The sequence below is a fragment of the Ambystoma mexicanum genome, chromosome 1p (genome assembly GCF_040938575.1).
Source record: "Ambystoma mexicanum isolate Mex_15411 chromosome 1p, UKY_AmexF1_1, whole genome shotgun sequence".
NCBI classification, from domain to species: Eukaryota; Metazoa; Chordata; class Amphibia; order Caudata; family Ambystomatidae; genus Ambystoma; species Ambystoma mexicanum.
The window spans coordinates 203,917,609-203,935,560 of NC_090921.1; the positions used below are offsets into that span (position 1 = coordinate 203,917,609).

Here is a 17,952-nt window from a genome sequence, read left to right on the forward strand (position 1 = left end):
AAAGCTAATCGGAAAAGGCTCGGCGGCAGAGCATTTTCTATTGCCGCGCCCAAACTGTGGAACAGTCTCCCCCTGGTACTGAAAGCCATTGCCGACCATCTTGGTTTTAGAAGAGCTCTGAAAACCTACCTGTTCTAAGCTCTGGTCTTCCATTGGTTCTCTCTCAGCTGAGCAGCCTCCTTTTCTAGCGCCATGATGCCTCTGGGTGACCGTGCGCTTTACAAATTGCAATAACATAACATAACATATATATAAAAGAGACAGTTGTGTATTTGTGTGTGTGTCTTTTCGAAATGTTCAGCATACTTCCCAACATGATACAAGCCTGGAATGTGGCATGTGGGTAGGTTCCATGGTGTAGACAATGTAAAAAGTATAATATATACCTTTTTCAGAGAATTTATTTTTTAAGCGGTCTGCAATTCTTACCACTGCCATATGGCTCTTTGCACCGTAGTTCTGCCATAGTTCTACGTTCATTGTTCCTAAAGTTCAGCAGGTCATTGTTCCTAAACTTTCTAGCTGATATTAGCGACACTCACTTTAGAAGTCTTGCAGGTGACACAAAACAGTGCTTTTGTAGTAATGTGGGGGACAGGAAACGGCACGTCTCCTCAATAGTGTCTGCAATGACGTTGTACATCACATTGTGGCAATTCTCTCATGATAATTACAGAAACTTAATTTCCCAAAGAAGCTGTTCAAAGTATGCCATCTGAACAGCTTTCCTGCTTCAACCGTACACGTACGAGAACGTCACTTCAAGCTTACACCCTTCAGGCCTACAAGTATGGCGCTTATGTTGACGTTGCTGCTGCTTCAGCTGTAGATTGGGACACCAATAATATTTCTGCACAATCTCAATGCTCAAATTCAAAATAGCTGGAACCGATTTACAGGATTCATGCTTTTCTCATGGTCAGCTTTATGTGGCTTGCTCCAGTGTTGGAAATAAAGACAATGGGCCTCATTAGGAGTATGGTGGTAAGGCAACAACGGCACCGGTATTACTACCGGCACCGTTGCTACCATACCACCATACTAGGACTTCTGCTTGCGGGTGCCCTTACAGCCACAGTACGATGACTTTTCATCGCAGGATGGTTTTTTTTGCGGCTTTTTTTACCGCAAATGTATTTAAAAAAAACATGGAATTTTTTAGGGTGGTTAGACAATTATATATATGGGGTGTGGGTGTTTGTGAATACATGAACAATTAAATGTTATAGAGGGTTTGGGGGTGGAATCCCCCCAAAAATAATTGTACAAAAATGTGATGTTTTTTTTCTGTAAAAAAATGGCGGTAAAAAACCACGCAAAAAAAATCCCATGATGAAATGACATGGAACCGTAGCCACCTGGTCTGACCAGGTGGCCGTACCGGCATCCGTGAGCAGAAGATGATGGTAGCAATGGTACCATTATAAACGGTACCGCTGCTACCATCCTCCCCATTCCCATTGAGCCCTATGGGGGCTCAAATGGGAATGGGGACGTACCGGCTTAAAAAAAAGAATTGTCTTAAGGAAAAGTCTGTTGTTTTAAAGCTTCATTGTATAATAATGTATAAATATATGAAGGAAATGGGCAAAAAGTTCACTTCAATTTTGCTTCGTCGCAAAAGGAATATTATCTCAATTTTCTGCTTTTTAGGCGAATCTCTCTTTTTCCCAAAAATGCAGGGTGTTATGATATGATATATGTCATTTATAACGCGCCTGTACACACGTGTTTCTTTGCTAGGCGCAACAAGACAAGGGAGAGAAAAAAAAGGGAGGACAAGACAAACTATCTTACTAGGCCTTGTGTCATTCAGATCGTGCTAGGGCTACAGGGCAAAGTGCAGAGGGAGAGGAGAGGGGGGAGTGCCAGGGAGAAGCTATTTGAGGAATAACATACAAGATGTTGCTTTATATATGCATTGCTAAGTTCTTTTTTCTTGCCTACCTTTCATAATTGGTTATACATGAGGAACATCTTATACGAACATCTGGTGACATATTTTAGGTGATTAGTTGGCAGACTACTGAGCAGTTTCCTTCCGGATTCCCGTTTCCCTTCCCATCAGATATTCTCTTGTGTTCATCTCTGGCCTAAACAGGATGATATAGCATTTATGAAAGAATATACAGGAAACCAAAGCAGAGCTGGAAGACAAGATGGCGAAGATCTCCATGGCCACCATGTACTTGCCCTTGGTGCTGAGGTAGGCAGGAATGAAGGAAAGCCAGACACTGAGGAAGGCCAGCATGCTGAAGGTGATGAATTTGGCCTCATTGAAACTGTCAGGCAACTTTCTAGCCAGGAAGGCTACTAGGAAACTGATGGAGGCAAGAAGTCCAAGATATCCCAGCATGCACCAGAATGCAAGGGAGGACCCCTCGTTACATTCAACTATTATCTTTCCAGGTTCAGTGTATATGTTATATTGTGAGAACGGAGGGGAGAGGCTCAACCAAGAAGCAGTCAGTAGAACCTGAAGGTGCGTGCAAAAACAGATGAGGGCATATGACAAACGAGGCCCAACCCATCTTCTTAAGTGACTATTGGGTTTTGTGGCATTGAAGGCAATGACCACCATGATGGTTTTGGCCAAGATGCCAGATACTGAAAGAGTGAAGGCAATGCCAAAGGCAGCCTGGCGGAGAAGGCATTTCACTGGGGTGGGGTAGCCAATGAAAGCCATTGAGCTCAGAAAGCACAGGGTGAGGGAGAGGAGCAGGAGGTAGCTGAGAGAGCGGTTATTGGCTTTGACAATGGGGGTGTTCCTATGATAAATGAAGAGTCCCAGAATGCCAACAGGCATTAGTGAGCAGAGAATGCAGATAGCTGCCAGGCCAGCTCCTAGAGGTTCGTCATAGGAGAGGAACTCTATTATCTTAAGTAGGCAACGGTCCTGTCGGGCATTGGGCCACTGATCCCAGGTGCACTTGGAACATTCTGTCGAGTCTGCAGAAGAGAAGTGAAAAAGGTATTATGCATGGCCATTTCATTTCACTTTTATTGGGGTTTAGTAACATTTTTAGTCACATGACTATTGAATAGTGCACACTTTCACTATTTACTTCAATATAAAGCCTAGGATTATCATATATTTATCATATATGTATACATTGTTATTTTGGGTATGCTGCATGCCAACAGCCTTAACCGAAAGTACCCACATTGCTTCCTTTTGCATGATAATCTATCAGATTGTCTGAATAGTTGCAATGTACAAGCCGATCAAGACACCATGTTTGAATAGGTATTTCAACATCCTTCCATTTGCTGGAACTTTCTGTCCTACTAGTTGCAACTGCGATTAAATGAGCATTATCCAGCCTGCGCTGCAATCTTGAATCCATCCTGAATATACTAGAATGAGGTGAGGGTTCACATGTTTAGGATTTATTTTTGATACCTGCCTCCAGTATAATTACTATAGGGCAGGTGTCTGCAACCGTTGGCTCTTCAGATGTTTTGGACTACAACCCCCATCAACCCCAGGCACAATAGTCAATGGTGAGGAATCATGGAAGTTGCGGTCCAAAACATGTGGAGTGGCACAGATTGCAGGCCCCTGCTATAGGGCAATCATCAAACGTGTACAGCTTCATGATTATAGATTGTACTTAGCCTTAATTGACTCAATAGCTATGTGCCAGACGCGCATAGTTCTCTAATTGCATGCATATGTTATAACGAAGCATGCATGGGTCAACTACTTTGGAGGAAATTCAAACCTAAAACATTTTGTGGAGTTCAAAGTCCCTCACATTTTGGGGGAGTCAGGCCAACCTGTGATTGAAATAGAACCGTAATATCCTGTACCAGCCCACAATTGCATTGCTTTCGATGTCTAGTGCAGTCAGGACACCACATAATACAAGCAAGCCTTTTCAATTGAACCTGCAGGAGATAGTTTTCAGGTAAATATAGGTAAGTGGGTTTGGGAATTGGAATGTGACTTAAAGAGGGGGCATCGAGTGCTCTGGGAGCACGGGAGTGGAGATGGCTTCTGCAAAGTTTATCCTCACCACTTCTTTTAATATCTGTGCGTCATTTTGGAGGCGAAGTCGAGCATGCCTGTTTATGACATGTGTAAGCTATGTAACATTGACCCACATTGACCATGCATAGTTACATCGGCATATTGCGTCTGTAAGAGCTCAGACACGAGATTGCTCATTTACACAAAGAGAAAGAGGTATGTGTTTTCTTGTGGGCAATTTACCCAATGTGTAAGTCATGCATGAGGAACACATGCCTGACGTATTGCACAAGTTTGAAAGTTTTAACTTTAAAATGAAAACAAATCCAAGGCACTTGATGCGCCAATTAAACTGTTTTCATTAAAGTGAAACAGAATTGGGGATGCCTACCGGCCCTCAGGTAAACAATGGAGTAATGTGGGACCTGAGTTTCAACCACAAACTATATATCCAATGACGCTTCTCTACATTTCTATCTCGGGGACTCACCTAGAATTTAGGGGCATTTCCTGGCATTCTGAGGCTGTCACTGAGGTGGTTTCAGCCATTTATGTTGCTGAATTTGTGGCATGGACAGGCCAAAATTGTTCGGCCGCGTGCCAATGAACTGGACTGGTGGTGGACGAGGACGGACGTGGTGGCGTGAGCAACGATGAACTCCACCACGTGAATATTGATCTGATATTTTAATCCAAAGGGTATTGAGATCCTGATTTCGTCGAAATGGCTGATCAGAACATCCCAACAGATGATTGTGTGAATCTGATGACATTACAATTAATGGAAGGTCCCGAATCGGCTTAGCAAGTTCAGCCGTGTCTACAGCCAACATGGCGGGGAGCAGGCTGGCACATTCGACCTACAAAGAAAAAGAGCAGAGCGGGGCCGGCTGGGCGGTAATGAGACGATTGCTGTGGCCTCTGAGCTGACGTGAATGGTGGCTCATTGATTTCTCCATTCCTACTTTGCGCCCCACATTTTCTGACCTTAAAGGCAGTGTTGTGTTGTTGTTAAGATAGACGGGGATATTCATAGAATTCAGCGCACAAGTGGCGCACATGGCTGGTGCACAGTGTGCGCATGGAACTTTCTGCGCCAGCCGAGTGCTCTAAAATCCATTCCCGCGCACAGCGTATTCATGGATTTTAACATACAAAACCAGCCGTGGCACAGAGTGGCGCATAGACCCTGCAGCAGCGCCAGTTACACCCCCAACCCCTCCCCGTGCGCCATGTACAGCGGACAAATCCTGTACATGGCGCACAGGCTCACAACCTCGAAAACGCCTGTAAAACTCCCCGCGCACCCCTCCGAATACACGTACCCCGCTGCGCGGGTAGTCTCACACGCGATTGGCCCTGTGCGAGCGGGGTACATGTATTACTGGGGTTCGCGGGAAGTTTCACATGCGATTGGCCTTGTGCGAGCGGGTAGTGGGGTTCGCGGGAAGTTTCACACGCGATTGGCCTTGTGCGAGCGGGGTACGTTTATGACTGGGGTTTGCGGGAAGTTTCACACGCGATTGGCCCTGTGCGAGCGGGGTACGTGTATTACTGGGGTTCACGGGAAGTTGCACACGCGATTGGCCCTGTGCGAGCGGGGTATGTGTATTACTGGGGTTCGCGGGAAGTTGCACACGCGATTGGCCCTGTGCGAGCGGGGTATGTGTATTACTGGGGTTCGCGGGAAGTTTCACACGGGATTGGGCCTGTGCGAGCGGGGTACGTGTATTACTGGGGTTCGCGGGATGTTTCACACGTGATTGGCCCTGTGCGAGCGGGGTACGTGTATTACTGGGGTTCGCGGGATGTTTCACACGTGATTGGCCCTGTGCAAGCGGGGTACGTGTATTACCGGGGTTCGCTGGAAGTTTCACATGCGATTGGCCTTGTGCGAGCGGGTAGTGGGGTTCGCGGGAAGTTTCACACGCGATTGGCCTCGTGCGAGCGGGGTACGTTTATTACTGGGGTTCGCGGGAAGTTTCACATGCGATTGGCCCTGTGCGAGCGGGGTCCGTGTATTACTGGGGTTCACGGGAAGTTTCACACGCGATTGGCCCTGTGCAAGCGGGGTATGTGTATTACTGGGGTTCGCGGGAAGTTTCACACGGGATTGGGCTTGTGCGAGCGGGGTATGTGTATTACTGGGGTTCGCGGGATGTTTCACACGCGATTGGCCCTGTGCAAGCGGGGTACGTGTATTACCGGGGTTCGCGGGACGTTTCACACGCGATTGGCCCTGTGCGAGCGGGATACATGTATTACTGAGGTTCGCGGGAAGTTTCACACACGATTGGCCCTGTGCGAGCGGGGTACGTGTATTACTGGGGTTTGCGGGAAGTTTCACATGCGATTGGCCCTTTGCAAGCGGGGTACGTGTATCACTGGGGTTCGTGGGAAGTTTCACACGCGATTGGCCCTGTGCGAGTGGGGTACGTGTATTACTGGGGTTCGCAGGAAGTTTCACACACGATTGGCCCTGTGCGAGCGGGGTACATTTATTACTGGGGTTCACGGGAGTTTCACACACGATTGGCCCTGTGCGAGCGGGGTACATTTATTACTGGGGTTCACGGGAGTTTCACACGCGATTGGCCTGGTGCGAGTGGGGTACGTGTATTACCGGGGTTCGCGGGACGTTTCACACGCGATTGGCCCTGTGCGAGCGGGGTACGTGTATTACTGGGGTTCGCGGGAAGTTTCACATGCGAGTGGCCTTGTGCGACCGGGTAGTGGGGTTCGCGGGAAGTTTCACACGCGATTGGCCTTGTGCGAGCGGGGTACGTTTATTACTGGGGTTCGCGGGAAGTTTCACACGCGATTGGCCCTGTGCGAGCGGGGTACGTGTATTACTGGGGTTCACGGGAAGTGTCACACGCGATTGGCCCTGTGCGAGCGGGGTACGTGTATTTCTGGGGTACGCGTGAAGTTTCACACGCGATTTTGCTGTCAGAGTGGGGTACTTGTATTTCGGGGGAGCGTGTGAAGTTTCACGCAGGATTTTGCTGTCAGAGCGGGGTACATGTATCCAGTGTGGTGCGCGGGGAGTCCTACACGTGAATTGGCAGTGTGGGTCCTCCCAGGTGTCCCCTCTACCCCCTACATGGCCCCTGCAGGCAGCCCACACCACAGGGGACTACCCTGCACCCCTGGTCATGTCCCGCAGGCAGCCCATCCACCATGGGCATGCTCCCCAGCCAAGCCACATGTCACCTTGCAATATGATCACCAACTCATGTTCCCCAGCACCCCCACCCCCCAGCAGTGACGGGCACCTGCCAGCAGGCCCCCACTCATGTCCCCCTGCACCCCCACCCGCAAGCAGTGAGGGGAACCTACCAGCAGGCCCCCACTCATGTCTCACTCATGTCCCCCAGCACCCCCACCCCCCAGCAGTGAGGGACACCTGCCAGCAGGCCCCCCACTCATGTCCCACTCATGACCCCCAGCACCCCCACCCCCCAGCAGTGAGGTGCACCTGCCAGCAGACACCCACTCATGTCCCCATGCACCCCCACCCCCAGAAGTGAGGGGCACCTGCCAGCAGGCCCCCACTTATGTCCCACTCATGTCCCCCAACACCCCCATCCCCCAGCTGTGAGGGGCACCTGCCAGCAGGCCCCCACTCATGTCCCCCAGCACCCCCACCACCCAGCAGTGAGGGGCACCTGCCAGCAGGCCCCCACTCATGTCCCCCTGCACCCCCATCCCCCAGCAGTGAGGGGCACCTGCCAGCAGGCCCCCACTCATGTCCAACTCATGTCCCCCAGCACCTCCACCCCCCAGCAGTGAGGGGCACCTGCCAGCAGGCCCTCACTCATGTCCACCAGCACCCCCACCCCCCAGCAGTGAGGGGCACCTGCCAGCAGGTCCCCACTCATGTCCCCCAGCACCCCCACCCCCCAGCAGTGAGGGGCACCGGCCAGCAGGCCCCCACTCATGTCCCACCCATGTCCCCCTGCACCCCCAGCAGTGAGGGGCACCTGCAGCAGGCCCACACTCATGTCCCCCAGTACCGCCACCCCCCAGCAGTGAGGGGCACCTGCCAGCAGGCCCCCACTCATGTCCCCCAGCACCCCCACCCCCCAGCAGTGAGGGGCACCTGCCAGCAGGCCCCCACTCATGTCCCCCTGCACCCCCATCCCCCAGCAGTGAGGGGCACCTGCCAGCAGGCCCCCACTCATGTCCAACTCATGTCCCCCAGCACCTCCACCCCCCAGCAGTGAGGGGCACCTGCCAGCAGGCCCTCACTCATGTCCCACTCATGACCCCCAGCACCCCCACCCCCCAGCAGTGAGGTGCACCTGCCAGCAGACACCCACTCATGTCCCCATGCACCCCCACCCCCAGAAGTGAGGGGCACCTGCCAGCAGGCCCCCACTTATGTCCCACTCATGTCCCCCAACACCCCCATCCCCCAGCTGTGAGGGGCACCTGCCAGCAGGCCCCCACTCATGTCCCCCAGCACCCCCACCCCCCAGCAGTGAGGGGCACCTGCCAGCAGGCCCCCACTCATGTCCCCCTGCACCCCCATCCCCCAGCAGTGAGGGGCACCTGCCAGCAGGCCCCCACTCATGTCCAACTCATGTCCCCCAGCACCTCCACCCCCCAGCAGTGAGGGGCACCTGCCAGCAGGCCCTCACTCATGTCCACCAGCACCCCCACCCCCCAGCAGTGAGGGGCACCTGCCAGCAGGTCCCCACTCATGTCCCCCAGCACCCCCACCCCCCAGCAGTGAGGGGCACCGGCCAGCAGGCCCCCACTCATGTCCCACCCATGTCCCCCTGCACCCCCAGCAGTGAGGGGCACCTGCAGCAGGCCCACACTCATGTCCCCCAGTACCGCCACCCCCCAGCAGTGAGGGGCACCTGCCAGCAGGCCCCCACTCATGTCCCACTCATGTCCGCCAGCAGCCCCTCCCCCCAGAAGTGAGGGGCACCTGCCAGCAGACTCCACACATGTCCCCCAGCACCCCCACCCCCCAGCAGTGAGGGACACCTGCCAGCAGGCCCCCACTCATGTCCCCCTGCACCCCCACCCCCAGCAGTGAGTGGCACCTGCCAGCAGACCCCCACTCATGTCCCACTCATGTCCCCCAGCACCCCTACCCCCCAGCAGTGAGGGGCACCTGCCAGCAGGCCCCCACTCATGTCCCCCTGCACCCCCACCCCCCAGCAGTGAGGGGCACCTGCCAGCAGGCCCCCACTCATGTCCCACTCATGTCTCCCAGCACCCCCACCCCCCAGCAGTGAGGGGCACCTGCCAGCAGGCCCCCACTCATGTCCCCCAGCACCCCCACCCCCCAGCAGTGAGGGGCACCTGCCGGCAGGCCCCCACTCATGTCCCACTCATGTCCCCCAGCACCCCTACCCCCCAGCAGTGAGGGGCACCTGCCAGCAGGCCCCCACTCATGTCCCCCTGCACCCCCACCCCCCAGCAGTGAGGGGCACCTGCCAGCAGGCCCCCACTCATGTCCCACTCATGTCCCCCAGCACCCCCACCCCCCAGCAGTGAGGGGCACCTACCAGCAGGCCCCCACTCATGTCCCCCTGCATCCCCACCCCCCAGCAGTGAGGGGCACCTGCCAGCAGGCCCCCACTCATGTCCCCCAGCACCCCCACCCCCCAGCAGTGAGGGTCACCTGCCAGCAGGCCCCCACTCATGTCCCCCTGCACCCCCACCCCCCAGCAGTGAGGGGCAACTGCCAGCAGACCCCACTCATGTCCCCCTGCACCCCCACCCCCCAGCAGTGAGGGGCACCTGCCAGCAGGCCCCCACTCATGTCCCCCAGCACCCCCACCCCCAGCAGTGAGGGAACCTGCCAGCAGGCCCCCCACTCATGTCCCCCCCTACATGAAATAAAGATGCACAATCATGGCCCACTTCTACACCAAAATACCACAGCACACCACCCCATTCTTGAGACGCAATGATTTCCCAATCCACCCCACACTGACATGCCTATCTCAAGACACAAACCAAAAGTCAACTATGTACATCAACACATGCCCGTCACACACACACACTGGTTGGCATTGATTGGGTAAACCCACATTTTCACATGCATTAACCCAATGAGCGAATCCCACACATGGAACTAAAATATCAAAATGTATTATGTACAAAATCGCAAACATGAAATGAAAAGCATGTGCAAAAGATGAGTAAATCAAAAGTATAACCAATCCAAAGAAATCCGAAAGAAAAATAGTCCAAACTCTTCCTCCACCAACGCAAATCCAAAGGAAACGTAAAAAGATAAATCCATTGATCCATGGTGAAATCAAAAGAAAAAGTTCATAATAATCCATTGTCCAACTATGTACATTCCATTGTCAAGGGTCCATGAGCCCAACGAAAGAAATGAAACCTACCTAAGAAACTACCTAATAAAAAAACTATATACAAATGTGTGTGGCATAGTCCATTCACCACAAATCAAAGGAAAAGGAAAAGGAAACCTAACTCTAAAAGCTATTTACAATGGCAGCGGGCTAGTCCGACAGCTCACTTCCCGATTTCCTGTGCCAGGGCATCATCAAACTCCTGCTCGATGTCCCGGAGGCGGTCCTCTTCCATGGCCCCATGGGTTCGCAGGGACGATGACATGTGGACCTCCAACTCCCTGCGAATTGCCTCGAGGCACTCGGCCCGCCTCAGAGCTCTCCACATGGAGTTCTCCGCCCTGACCATTGTGAGCCATGCCTCTTCCGGCCGCTGCCGCTCCGCATCTATGGCTTGGCCCAACCGCTGCCAAATGGAAGACACTTCCAATCCTGGGTCCTCCTGCCCTCTGGTCGATGCCTGCCCCTCCGATGTTGAAGGCCCCGAGCCATCATGGCTCCAATCCTTGTTGCTGCTGCTGCTGTGCCTGTGCCCTGGCTCTTGCTGCCTGCATGTCCTCCTCCGGCTGGGGTGCAGTTATTGAGGTGGCCACCCCTGCTGGACGTCCGACTCCCGACTGTGGCAGGGATGTGTCCTCCACCAGCCTGGCCACAGGGTCAGAGGCAGCTCCACAGGGTACCCAGGTGATACATGGGTGGGAAGATGGCATGGAGGATGACTGGCGCATAGGGGGTTTAGGTGAGGAGGGGGTCGTAAAAAGGTCCACCAAACAGAGGAATCCAGCACTGGTGACTTGTCCCAGTAGGTCAACGCGGTCAACGAGGCAATTGAGATGACATGCAGTGTCCTCAAGAAAACACAGGTCACATCGCATGCCCCGTTGATGCAACGCCATCCCACCCAGGACAGGCTCAACCCGGTCTCAAATAGCCACGTCCGCAGGGAGAGGAAGGCCAGTTGTTGTAAGCGGATCCCCTCCCTGAAAACGGGTCTGGACGTAGGAATCCCTGCTGGTGCAGGATGATGCAGTCACAGGATCGGGGACAGGATTACACACAGGCACCTCCGTGGCGGCCTGTGGTGCCTCCTGTCCCTGCCCCTGCAATGCACCACTAGCACCAGTGGAATCCCCACCTCCAGACCCCGTGTCTGTCCCTTCCACATCCTCCTCCTCCACCAAACCCCCCACCAACCTGGATGACGCCGTGCCATCTTCCTCCGTCGGACCCTGTGGGGTCTCAGCTGCCCCTTCTGCTGCCGAGGAGTCCAACTCCGACCGCCACCTCTTGGACCTACCCTCAGCAGCTGCGGCCTGGGACGCTGCACTGGACTCCTCACTCCCTGAAGAGGTGACAACCTGGGAGGGGAGCCGGGCCTTGCGTCTCCGGCTGGCGGTGCGATCCCTGCCGCCTTGCTCCACAGCACCCTCTCCGCCCTCTTCATCAGTTGACGCTGCAGACAGGGAAAGATAGAACACAGGCATCAGGGCACTGTACAATGGACTGATACACACATGACAGTTGTACATGAGTGGCAGTGTCAGACTTCAGCCATGGCATCACACTCCCTAACACACATGTCATTTCCACTCACACACATGAGCAATTCCACAGCAATATTGCACCAGGCTGCACCATTCATACACATACAACAGCATCAGCATCCGAAGGTGAGCCTGACGTCACATGAAACACGGGGAGTACACAACACATTCACACAAACCAACACACTTACATGCATGTGTGCATGTCCACCAACTGTCAGAGTGATGAGATCGCCATCCATGTCACACCTGGCATTGAGCCTTCTACATGTCAGTGCCACAGGCTTCCATGTTGCATCACAGTTGCACACTTGTCAAATAGACACAATTGCACATGTACACAGTGCAGATACATGCAGCTGGAACCAACATCCATGTGTGACATCACAACCATGCCAACGTACATACACAGTAATTCAAATATGTGTGCTCCCACATCTGCATTTGGCCGGCATGCTTACCCACACATACACCATCCATGTGTCTCACACATGAGAGGACTCGCATGTGTCAGCCTCACGCCCCTGTACATACACATCCATACATGGCCCTACAAAAACACATGTGCAACCTGCACACTACTGGGACACCACGACAAGCACAGCGTCCAATCATTATGCATGTACACTTACCGCTCAACTCCAGACGGGTCTGCCTCTCAAGGACCTGGACGTGGAGCGCTGGGCATATGCGTTCCAGGAGCCTCATTTGGTGGTCAGACAGGTGGCCCCCGGCGCCGGGCCTTGTCAAGGGTCCTGGACCTGAAGTCCTCCCAGCGCTTCTTGACATGTTTGATGTCGCGGACTGCCACCCCCTCCTCCTTGATGGCAGTCACGATATCCATTTAGATCCTGGTCCGTCCTTCATAGTCGGCACGAGAACTTCCAAAGAGGGCATCATACTGCCCCAGGACTTGCGCCACCAGGACACCAACTTCCCTGGCACTGAAGCTGGTGGCCCTCTGCCTCTCTGGCTGGGGGTTGCCAGATGGTGGTGTGCCCGACATGGCAACCCCAGAGGCAGGTGTGGGTGGGCAACTGGGTCCTGGGGCTGGGCTGTGGAGCAATGGTATCCCAGTCGGGAGTCTTCGGTTCCAGGGTGGTCACAACAACTGCACCCCTGCAGATGCATGATGTGCAGGCAGCAAATAGCAGGGCATGTGGGCAGCAGGCAGGCAGGCAGCAGCAGATGGCAGGTGGGAGCGTGCTCGGGGCACTGGGGGGCAGTAATTCGGACTTCTGGGCAGGAGCGTGGTCTTCCGTGTGTTGTTGCATGGACAGCTTGATACGGAGTGATTTGGCACATGAAAATCTTGCACGTCAGCATGTAATTCGAGGAAAGGCCCTTAGCGCGTAAGCGTGTCAGCACACGTACGCTGTTTCATTGGACCAAAGGCCCTTAGCGCGTAAGCGCGTCTGTGACGTGACGCGCGCGGGTGTTTCCCTCGTGACGTGGCCATAGTGTCTCATGGCGCGTGAAAAAACTGCACGTCCGAGTGTCAGCTCGCGTAAGTGACGTTGCACATGTGGGGCGCTTTAAAAGGCATTTCCTTGTATGTGCCTTTCGTGGAGAGCGAGTGGGTGAATTCTTTACTTCTTTTCGGTTCACTCGCGTTTACTTCACATCGTTTGAAGTTCGTACTCCCTGTTACCTCTGACAGCGTTCATTTTTTTTGTTAGGCCTGTTTCCTCAAACAGCGTTCACTTCTTCTTTTGTCCTGTCTCCTCAGACAACGTACAATTCTTCTTTTGGCGGGGGTGTTGCCAACGCGCACACGCGCGTTTGTTTCACTTTCTTTTTCCAGGCAGAGGGTTGAGTCGCGCACGCATTTACCAACTGTGCTTGCCCCGTGTGTCGCATACCCCTTCAGAGGTCATTGTGGCTACGTGTAACATGCGTATGCTTATTTTTGTGTTCCTGGGTGCCACAGCGTAGTGCGGGTTCATTTTTCCACACACGTGGTCTACGAGGGGTTGCGTGCATGTTATTTTTTGTTTTCGGGGTGCCTGTGCGTTGCGTGACCCGTCATCTTCCCCCTGGGGTCACAGACAGCCTTGCTAGAGCACTAGGGTACGAATTCTATCTAGTACCCTACCCCTTTCACCCCCAATTGCCCAGGACAATCGTTTACTGCTCCTCCCATACGCACAACAACATCAGTGCCATGGTTGGGAGGCGACCAAGCGGTAAGGGAGCAAAGGTGGTCGACCTCCAAAAGGTGGGCGTGGTGGGCGCGGTAGGGGACGTGGCCAGGATTTGCAGGGTGCACCTAGACCCCCATGTGTGGAGGACCAATCAGGGACACCCATGCCCCCCATGGTTGTGGGAAACGTAGCTGACACCCTCCCAGCTCAGCCCTTGTTTGACCAGCCATTGTGGCACCTGACCCAGCACAGGATGACTCCCAGGCTGACTTCCACGTCAACAAGTCTAAGCTATGTGTGGTGGCGCAAGTTGGTGTCACCAGGCCACGTGTATCTGGGGCAGCAATGTCATCTGCTGCCCCAAGTAGGCAGGGTGGGGAGGCTGCAGGGGCAGCTGCAGCTCTATCCACCCCAGCTCTGAGTCTCCCAGCTGGGACATTGTCGATCCAGGACCATCAAACCGATGTTGCCCCTGCCAACATCACACTTCAGCCAATGCCTGCACCAAGACCTATGGTCATTGTGCCTTTGCACACTCCTAGTACCCAGTCCACCGGCGCTTCTGCCCCTACTGACCAGAGCGGCGTAAGCCACTCAGACTCTGCTCCACCTTTGAAAAAGAGGAAGAAGGGTGCTCTGGCACGACAGGCTGAGACCCCAGACACGGCTACACTCTCCGCCACGTCAAGGAAGCCTAGCTTTAATGACGCCAAACTTGATGCACTTGTGTCGGCACATAGCCGAGAAATGGTGGTGACTGCAGCGTGCAAGACCACACCTGGTCAACGTAGGGCACACTGGCAGACCATCACCGACCGCATAAGTGCCCTTGGATTTGTGAGGCGGACAGCTGATGATTGCTACAAGCGGTGGAATGACCTGAAACGCAGAGCAAAGAACAAGCTGGCCTCAAATCATGCCGCTACTCTGGTGACTGGCGGTGGGTCTCCACCAGAGGATAACAAACTCACTGAACATGAGTCTGTTGCTGGGACCTTCGTCACAGAGGAACAGATCCAAGGCGTGGGAGACCTACCTGATTACGACGCATTGTCCAGTGAGTGCCCATGCATGTGTGTGTAATCCATGTGTATGTTGTTTGGGTGACAGGTTCTGATTGAGTGCCAGTTGAGGGTGTGTACTCCTGAGTGTTATGGGTCACCTATGTGCTTCCTCCAATACATTCACGTGCCTTTGTTTGGGTATGACAGTATCCCTTCTGCCCATAGTGGCCAATTAGCCCCACATTACTGATGTTGCCCTTGAACTATCATCTTGCATCAACATTGTTCTGATTTGTTCTGTGTTCATTCAGGCTGATTGTTTAGATCATCCCATTGTTCATATTCTTTTTTCATCCCTAATGCCACATATGTAAAATGCTCTATCATTGTTTACACCCCACATTGTGCCACTTTAGTTACCTGGTTATGTGAATGATTAGACCATTCAGGGCGAGGGAGTATTGGCCTGCTGAAATTTATTTTTAGGGCCTGTTTGCATGTGGAACATGATAGTTGTTTCCTGTCATGTTGAAGTGACCAACCATTGATGTGTACATCTTCCTACAATCACTGTCTTATTTTACACTGGATGTGTTGCAGTGTGTGGCACATGCATATTTTGCAACACTATTCTGCATTAATCTTCTCATCATGTCCATGTGACATGGATGTGTGGCAGTACTCATTCACTGACATACCGCTGTAGTTGTCTAATTTACCATGGCTATGCTACATGACATCTGTGTGCTGGCATGTGTCATGTATGTGTATTGGACATGCCACTCACAGGCTGATGTGTGATGCCAGTGCTACACAACATGCTGCAAATGTGTTGCTTTTCCATCTTGGTGTCCTCATTGTCTGCCTTTTTGACTCCCCTTCAAACTCATTGACAGTGCATGCATGCCAGGGTTATAGTCATGTGGGACATGTGTAAACCATGTACAGGATCTCTGTCTTGTCAGGCCTACGTGTGTGCTATGGTGCTCATGCCTGTTTCCATTTCTTGTATTTCATGTTTTTGCAGGTGACGACGCACTTGATGCTGGTGAGGTTCAGGAGATGGTGCAGACCCAGAAGGATTCTCAGCCATGACCGGGCACCAGTGGGGGACGTGGTGTGGTGGTGGGTGAAAACACTTTGGTACTGCAGACCATACTGTTGAGGGCTGTCTCTGGGTGCAGCTCCCCAGACCTCTATTCAGGTGCTGAGTCGGATGATGAGACTTATGTGCTGTCGCAGGTCAGTGCTTCTGGCAGGGATTCTGTTCTGTCCAACCCACCTGCACCAGGGGTAGAACCCTCTATATGGATGTCAGTGTTGGTAGGTCCGCCTTTGGCGGTTACGGATGCTGGGTCACACTCCACAGCATCTGATCCTGTTCCTGGGCCAGCAAATCAGAGGGGGGATGCAGTCCTGCATCCTCAGGCAGTGCCAGCACAGCAAGGTGCAGATCGCCTTGCCCCGAACAGGTGTGGTGCCCGCCGACACGGTGGCCATGTGCCACCCAGGGAATACTGTATGGGAAAACTCCATGTACGGTATGGCAACCCACAGGCAGCATCAGTAGAAATGATGGCTTAGGCAATGGAGAGGGTGGCCACTTCCATTATCCCCCCTGAAAGGCAGATGGAGCAACAACAGCAGGCAACAGACTCCATTTGCCAATCACACAGGCAAGACATGTTGGCGTCCAACAGGGACCGACGGGCGACACTGGAGACTCTGCGTAAATCCATATCAATACAGTCACAGGGCCACAGGGAAGCCCTGAGGGTAGAACTCCATAACCTCAGGCAGAGTCTGCTTGAACTTGAGGCTTCCCGAAATGTTAGGGCAGAACAGCAGCTGGAGCAGCTCATACGTTCGCTCTCAGCTGAGCTGCAGGCAACACGTGAGGAGATCCGGGCATCCCTCGAGGCCATGCGTGCAGGAGTGCAGGCAACCCGTGAGGTGCTGCATGGGGATCTCCGCACTTTAATCCTCCAGAATCAGACCTTCCAGAACCACATGCTTGCTGCCATGGAGGACCATACCAGGGCTTTGCGTGGGCTGCCTCCCATAGTGCCTCCACCTCCTGATGCAGCAGCAGAGGGTGAAGAGAGCGACACCATTTCTCCCACAATGTCATAGCCATGCATGATTTTTTTTTTTTACAGTGTGTTGCCTTGTGTGGCTCCCGTGGGCATCCACTGTATTACGGCTGGGCACATGCAGGCTTGTCCTGAGTTTGGGTTAGATGCTTGGGTTTGTGACACACACACCCCTCCTTCTTCCCGTTCCCATGGGCTTTTGAAAGGGTGTGACCAAGTGACAGTGACTTACACAGTGACATTGGGCTCCTATGAGCTGTGTGGGCAGTCTGTAGTCAATACTGTGTGGACATCCCTAGTGGGTATTGTTGTTGTATTGTACACTGCATGGTGTATTGATATGTGCTTGTGAATCCATGTCTTCCTCATAATTTGCAGGTTCCTTCCTCATGTCTTCACAAGGCCGTCTCCTTTGCAGATGGAGTTCATGTTGTATGCAGTACACTGACACATTTGCATGGCAGCAGCACTCTACAGTTGGAAGGGGTCGATGTGCTGGCTTATTCAGGTTGTAAGACTACCACTACTTTGACTTAGTACTGTCATGTTTTTGCAATGTTTCATGGTGTGTTGCTGTATTGTGTTGGTGGTAAGTATTTGTTCATGTGTGCTGTTTGGTATTGATTACTGGGAGCATATTGTCTGTGGGCAGTTTCCATTTGGGACAGTGCACTTTGTGTCAGTTCTTGTGCATTGCTGTGTTTGCTTTCACATTGCATGACATGCCATGGTGTGTTGTGTGGCGGAGCCGGAGAGGGGTTGGGTGACCTGGCTCTGTTTTCATGTTGTATTTTGCAAGGGGGTTATCAATTTAGCAGCATAGATGTATGTTTTATAATGGCACAGCATT

General features: G+C 53.1%; 1 protein-coding gene across 1 annotated transcript in view; it reads right to left on the reverse strand.

The window, feature by feature from the left end:
* Nucleotides 1-2,023: 2,023 nt before the first annotated feature.
* Nucleotides 2,024-17,952, reverse strand: part of LOC138469226 (extracellular calcium-sensing receptor-like) — a 189,859-nt gene continuing 173,930 nt past the window's right edge. Inside the window, exon 8 of the mRNA XM_069609027.1 lies at nt 2,024-2,949. Within this exon, the coding sequence (XP_069465128.1) occupies nt 2,024-2,949 (926 nt within the window). The remainder of the gene's footprint in view (nt 2,950-17,952) is intronic.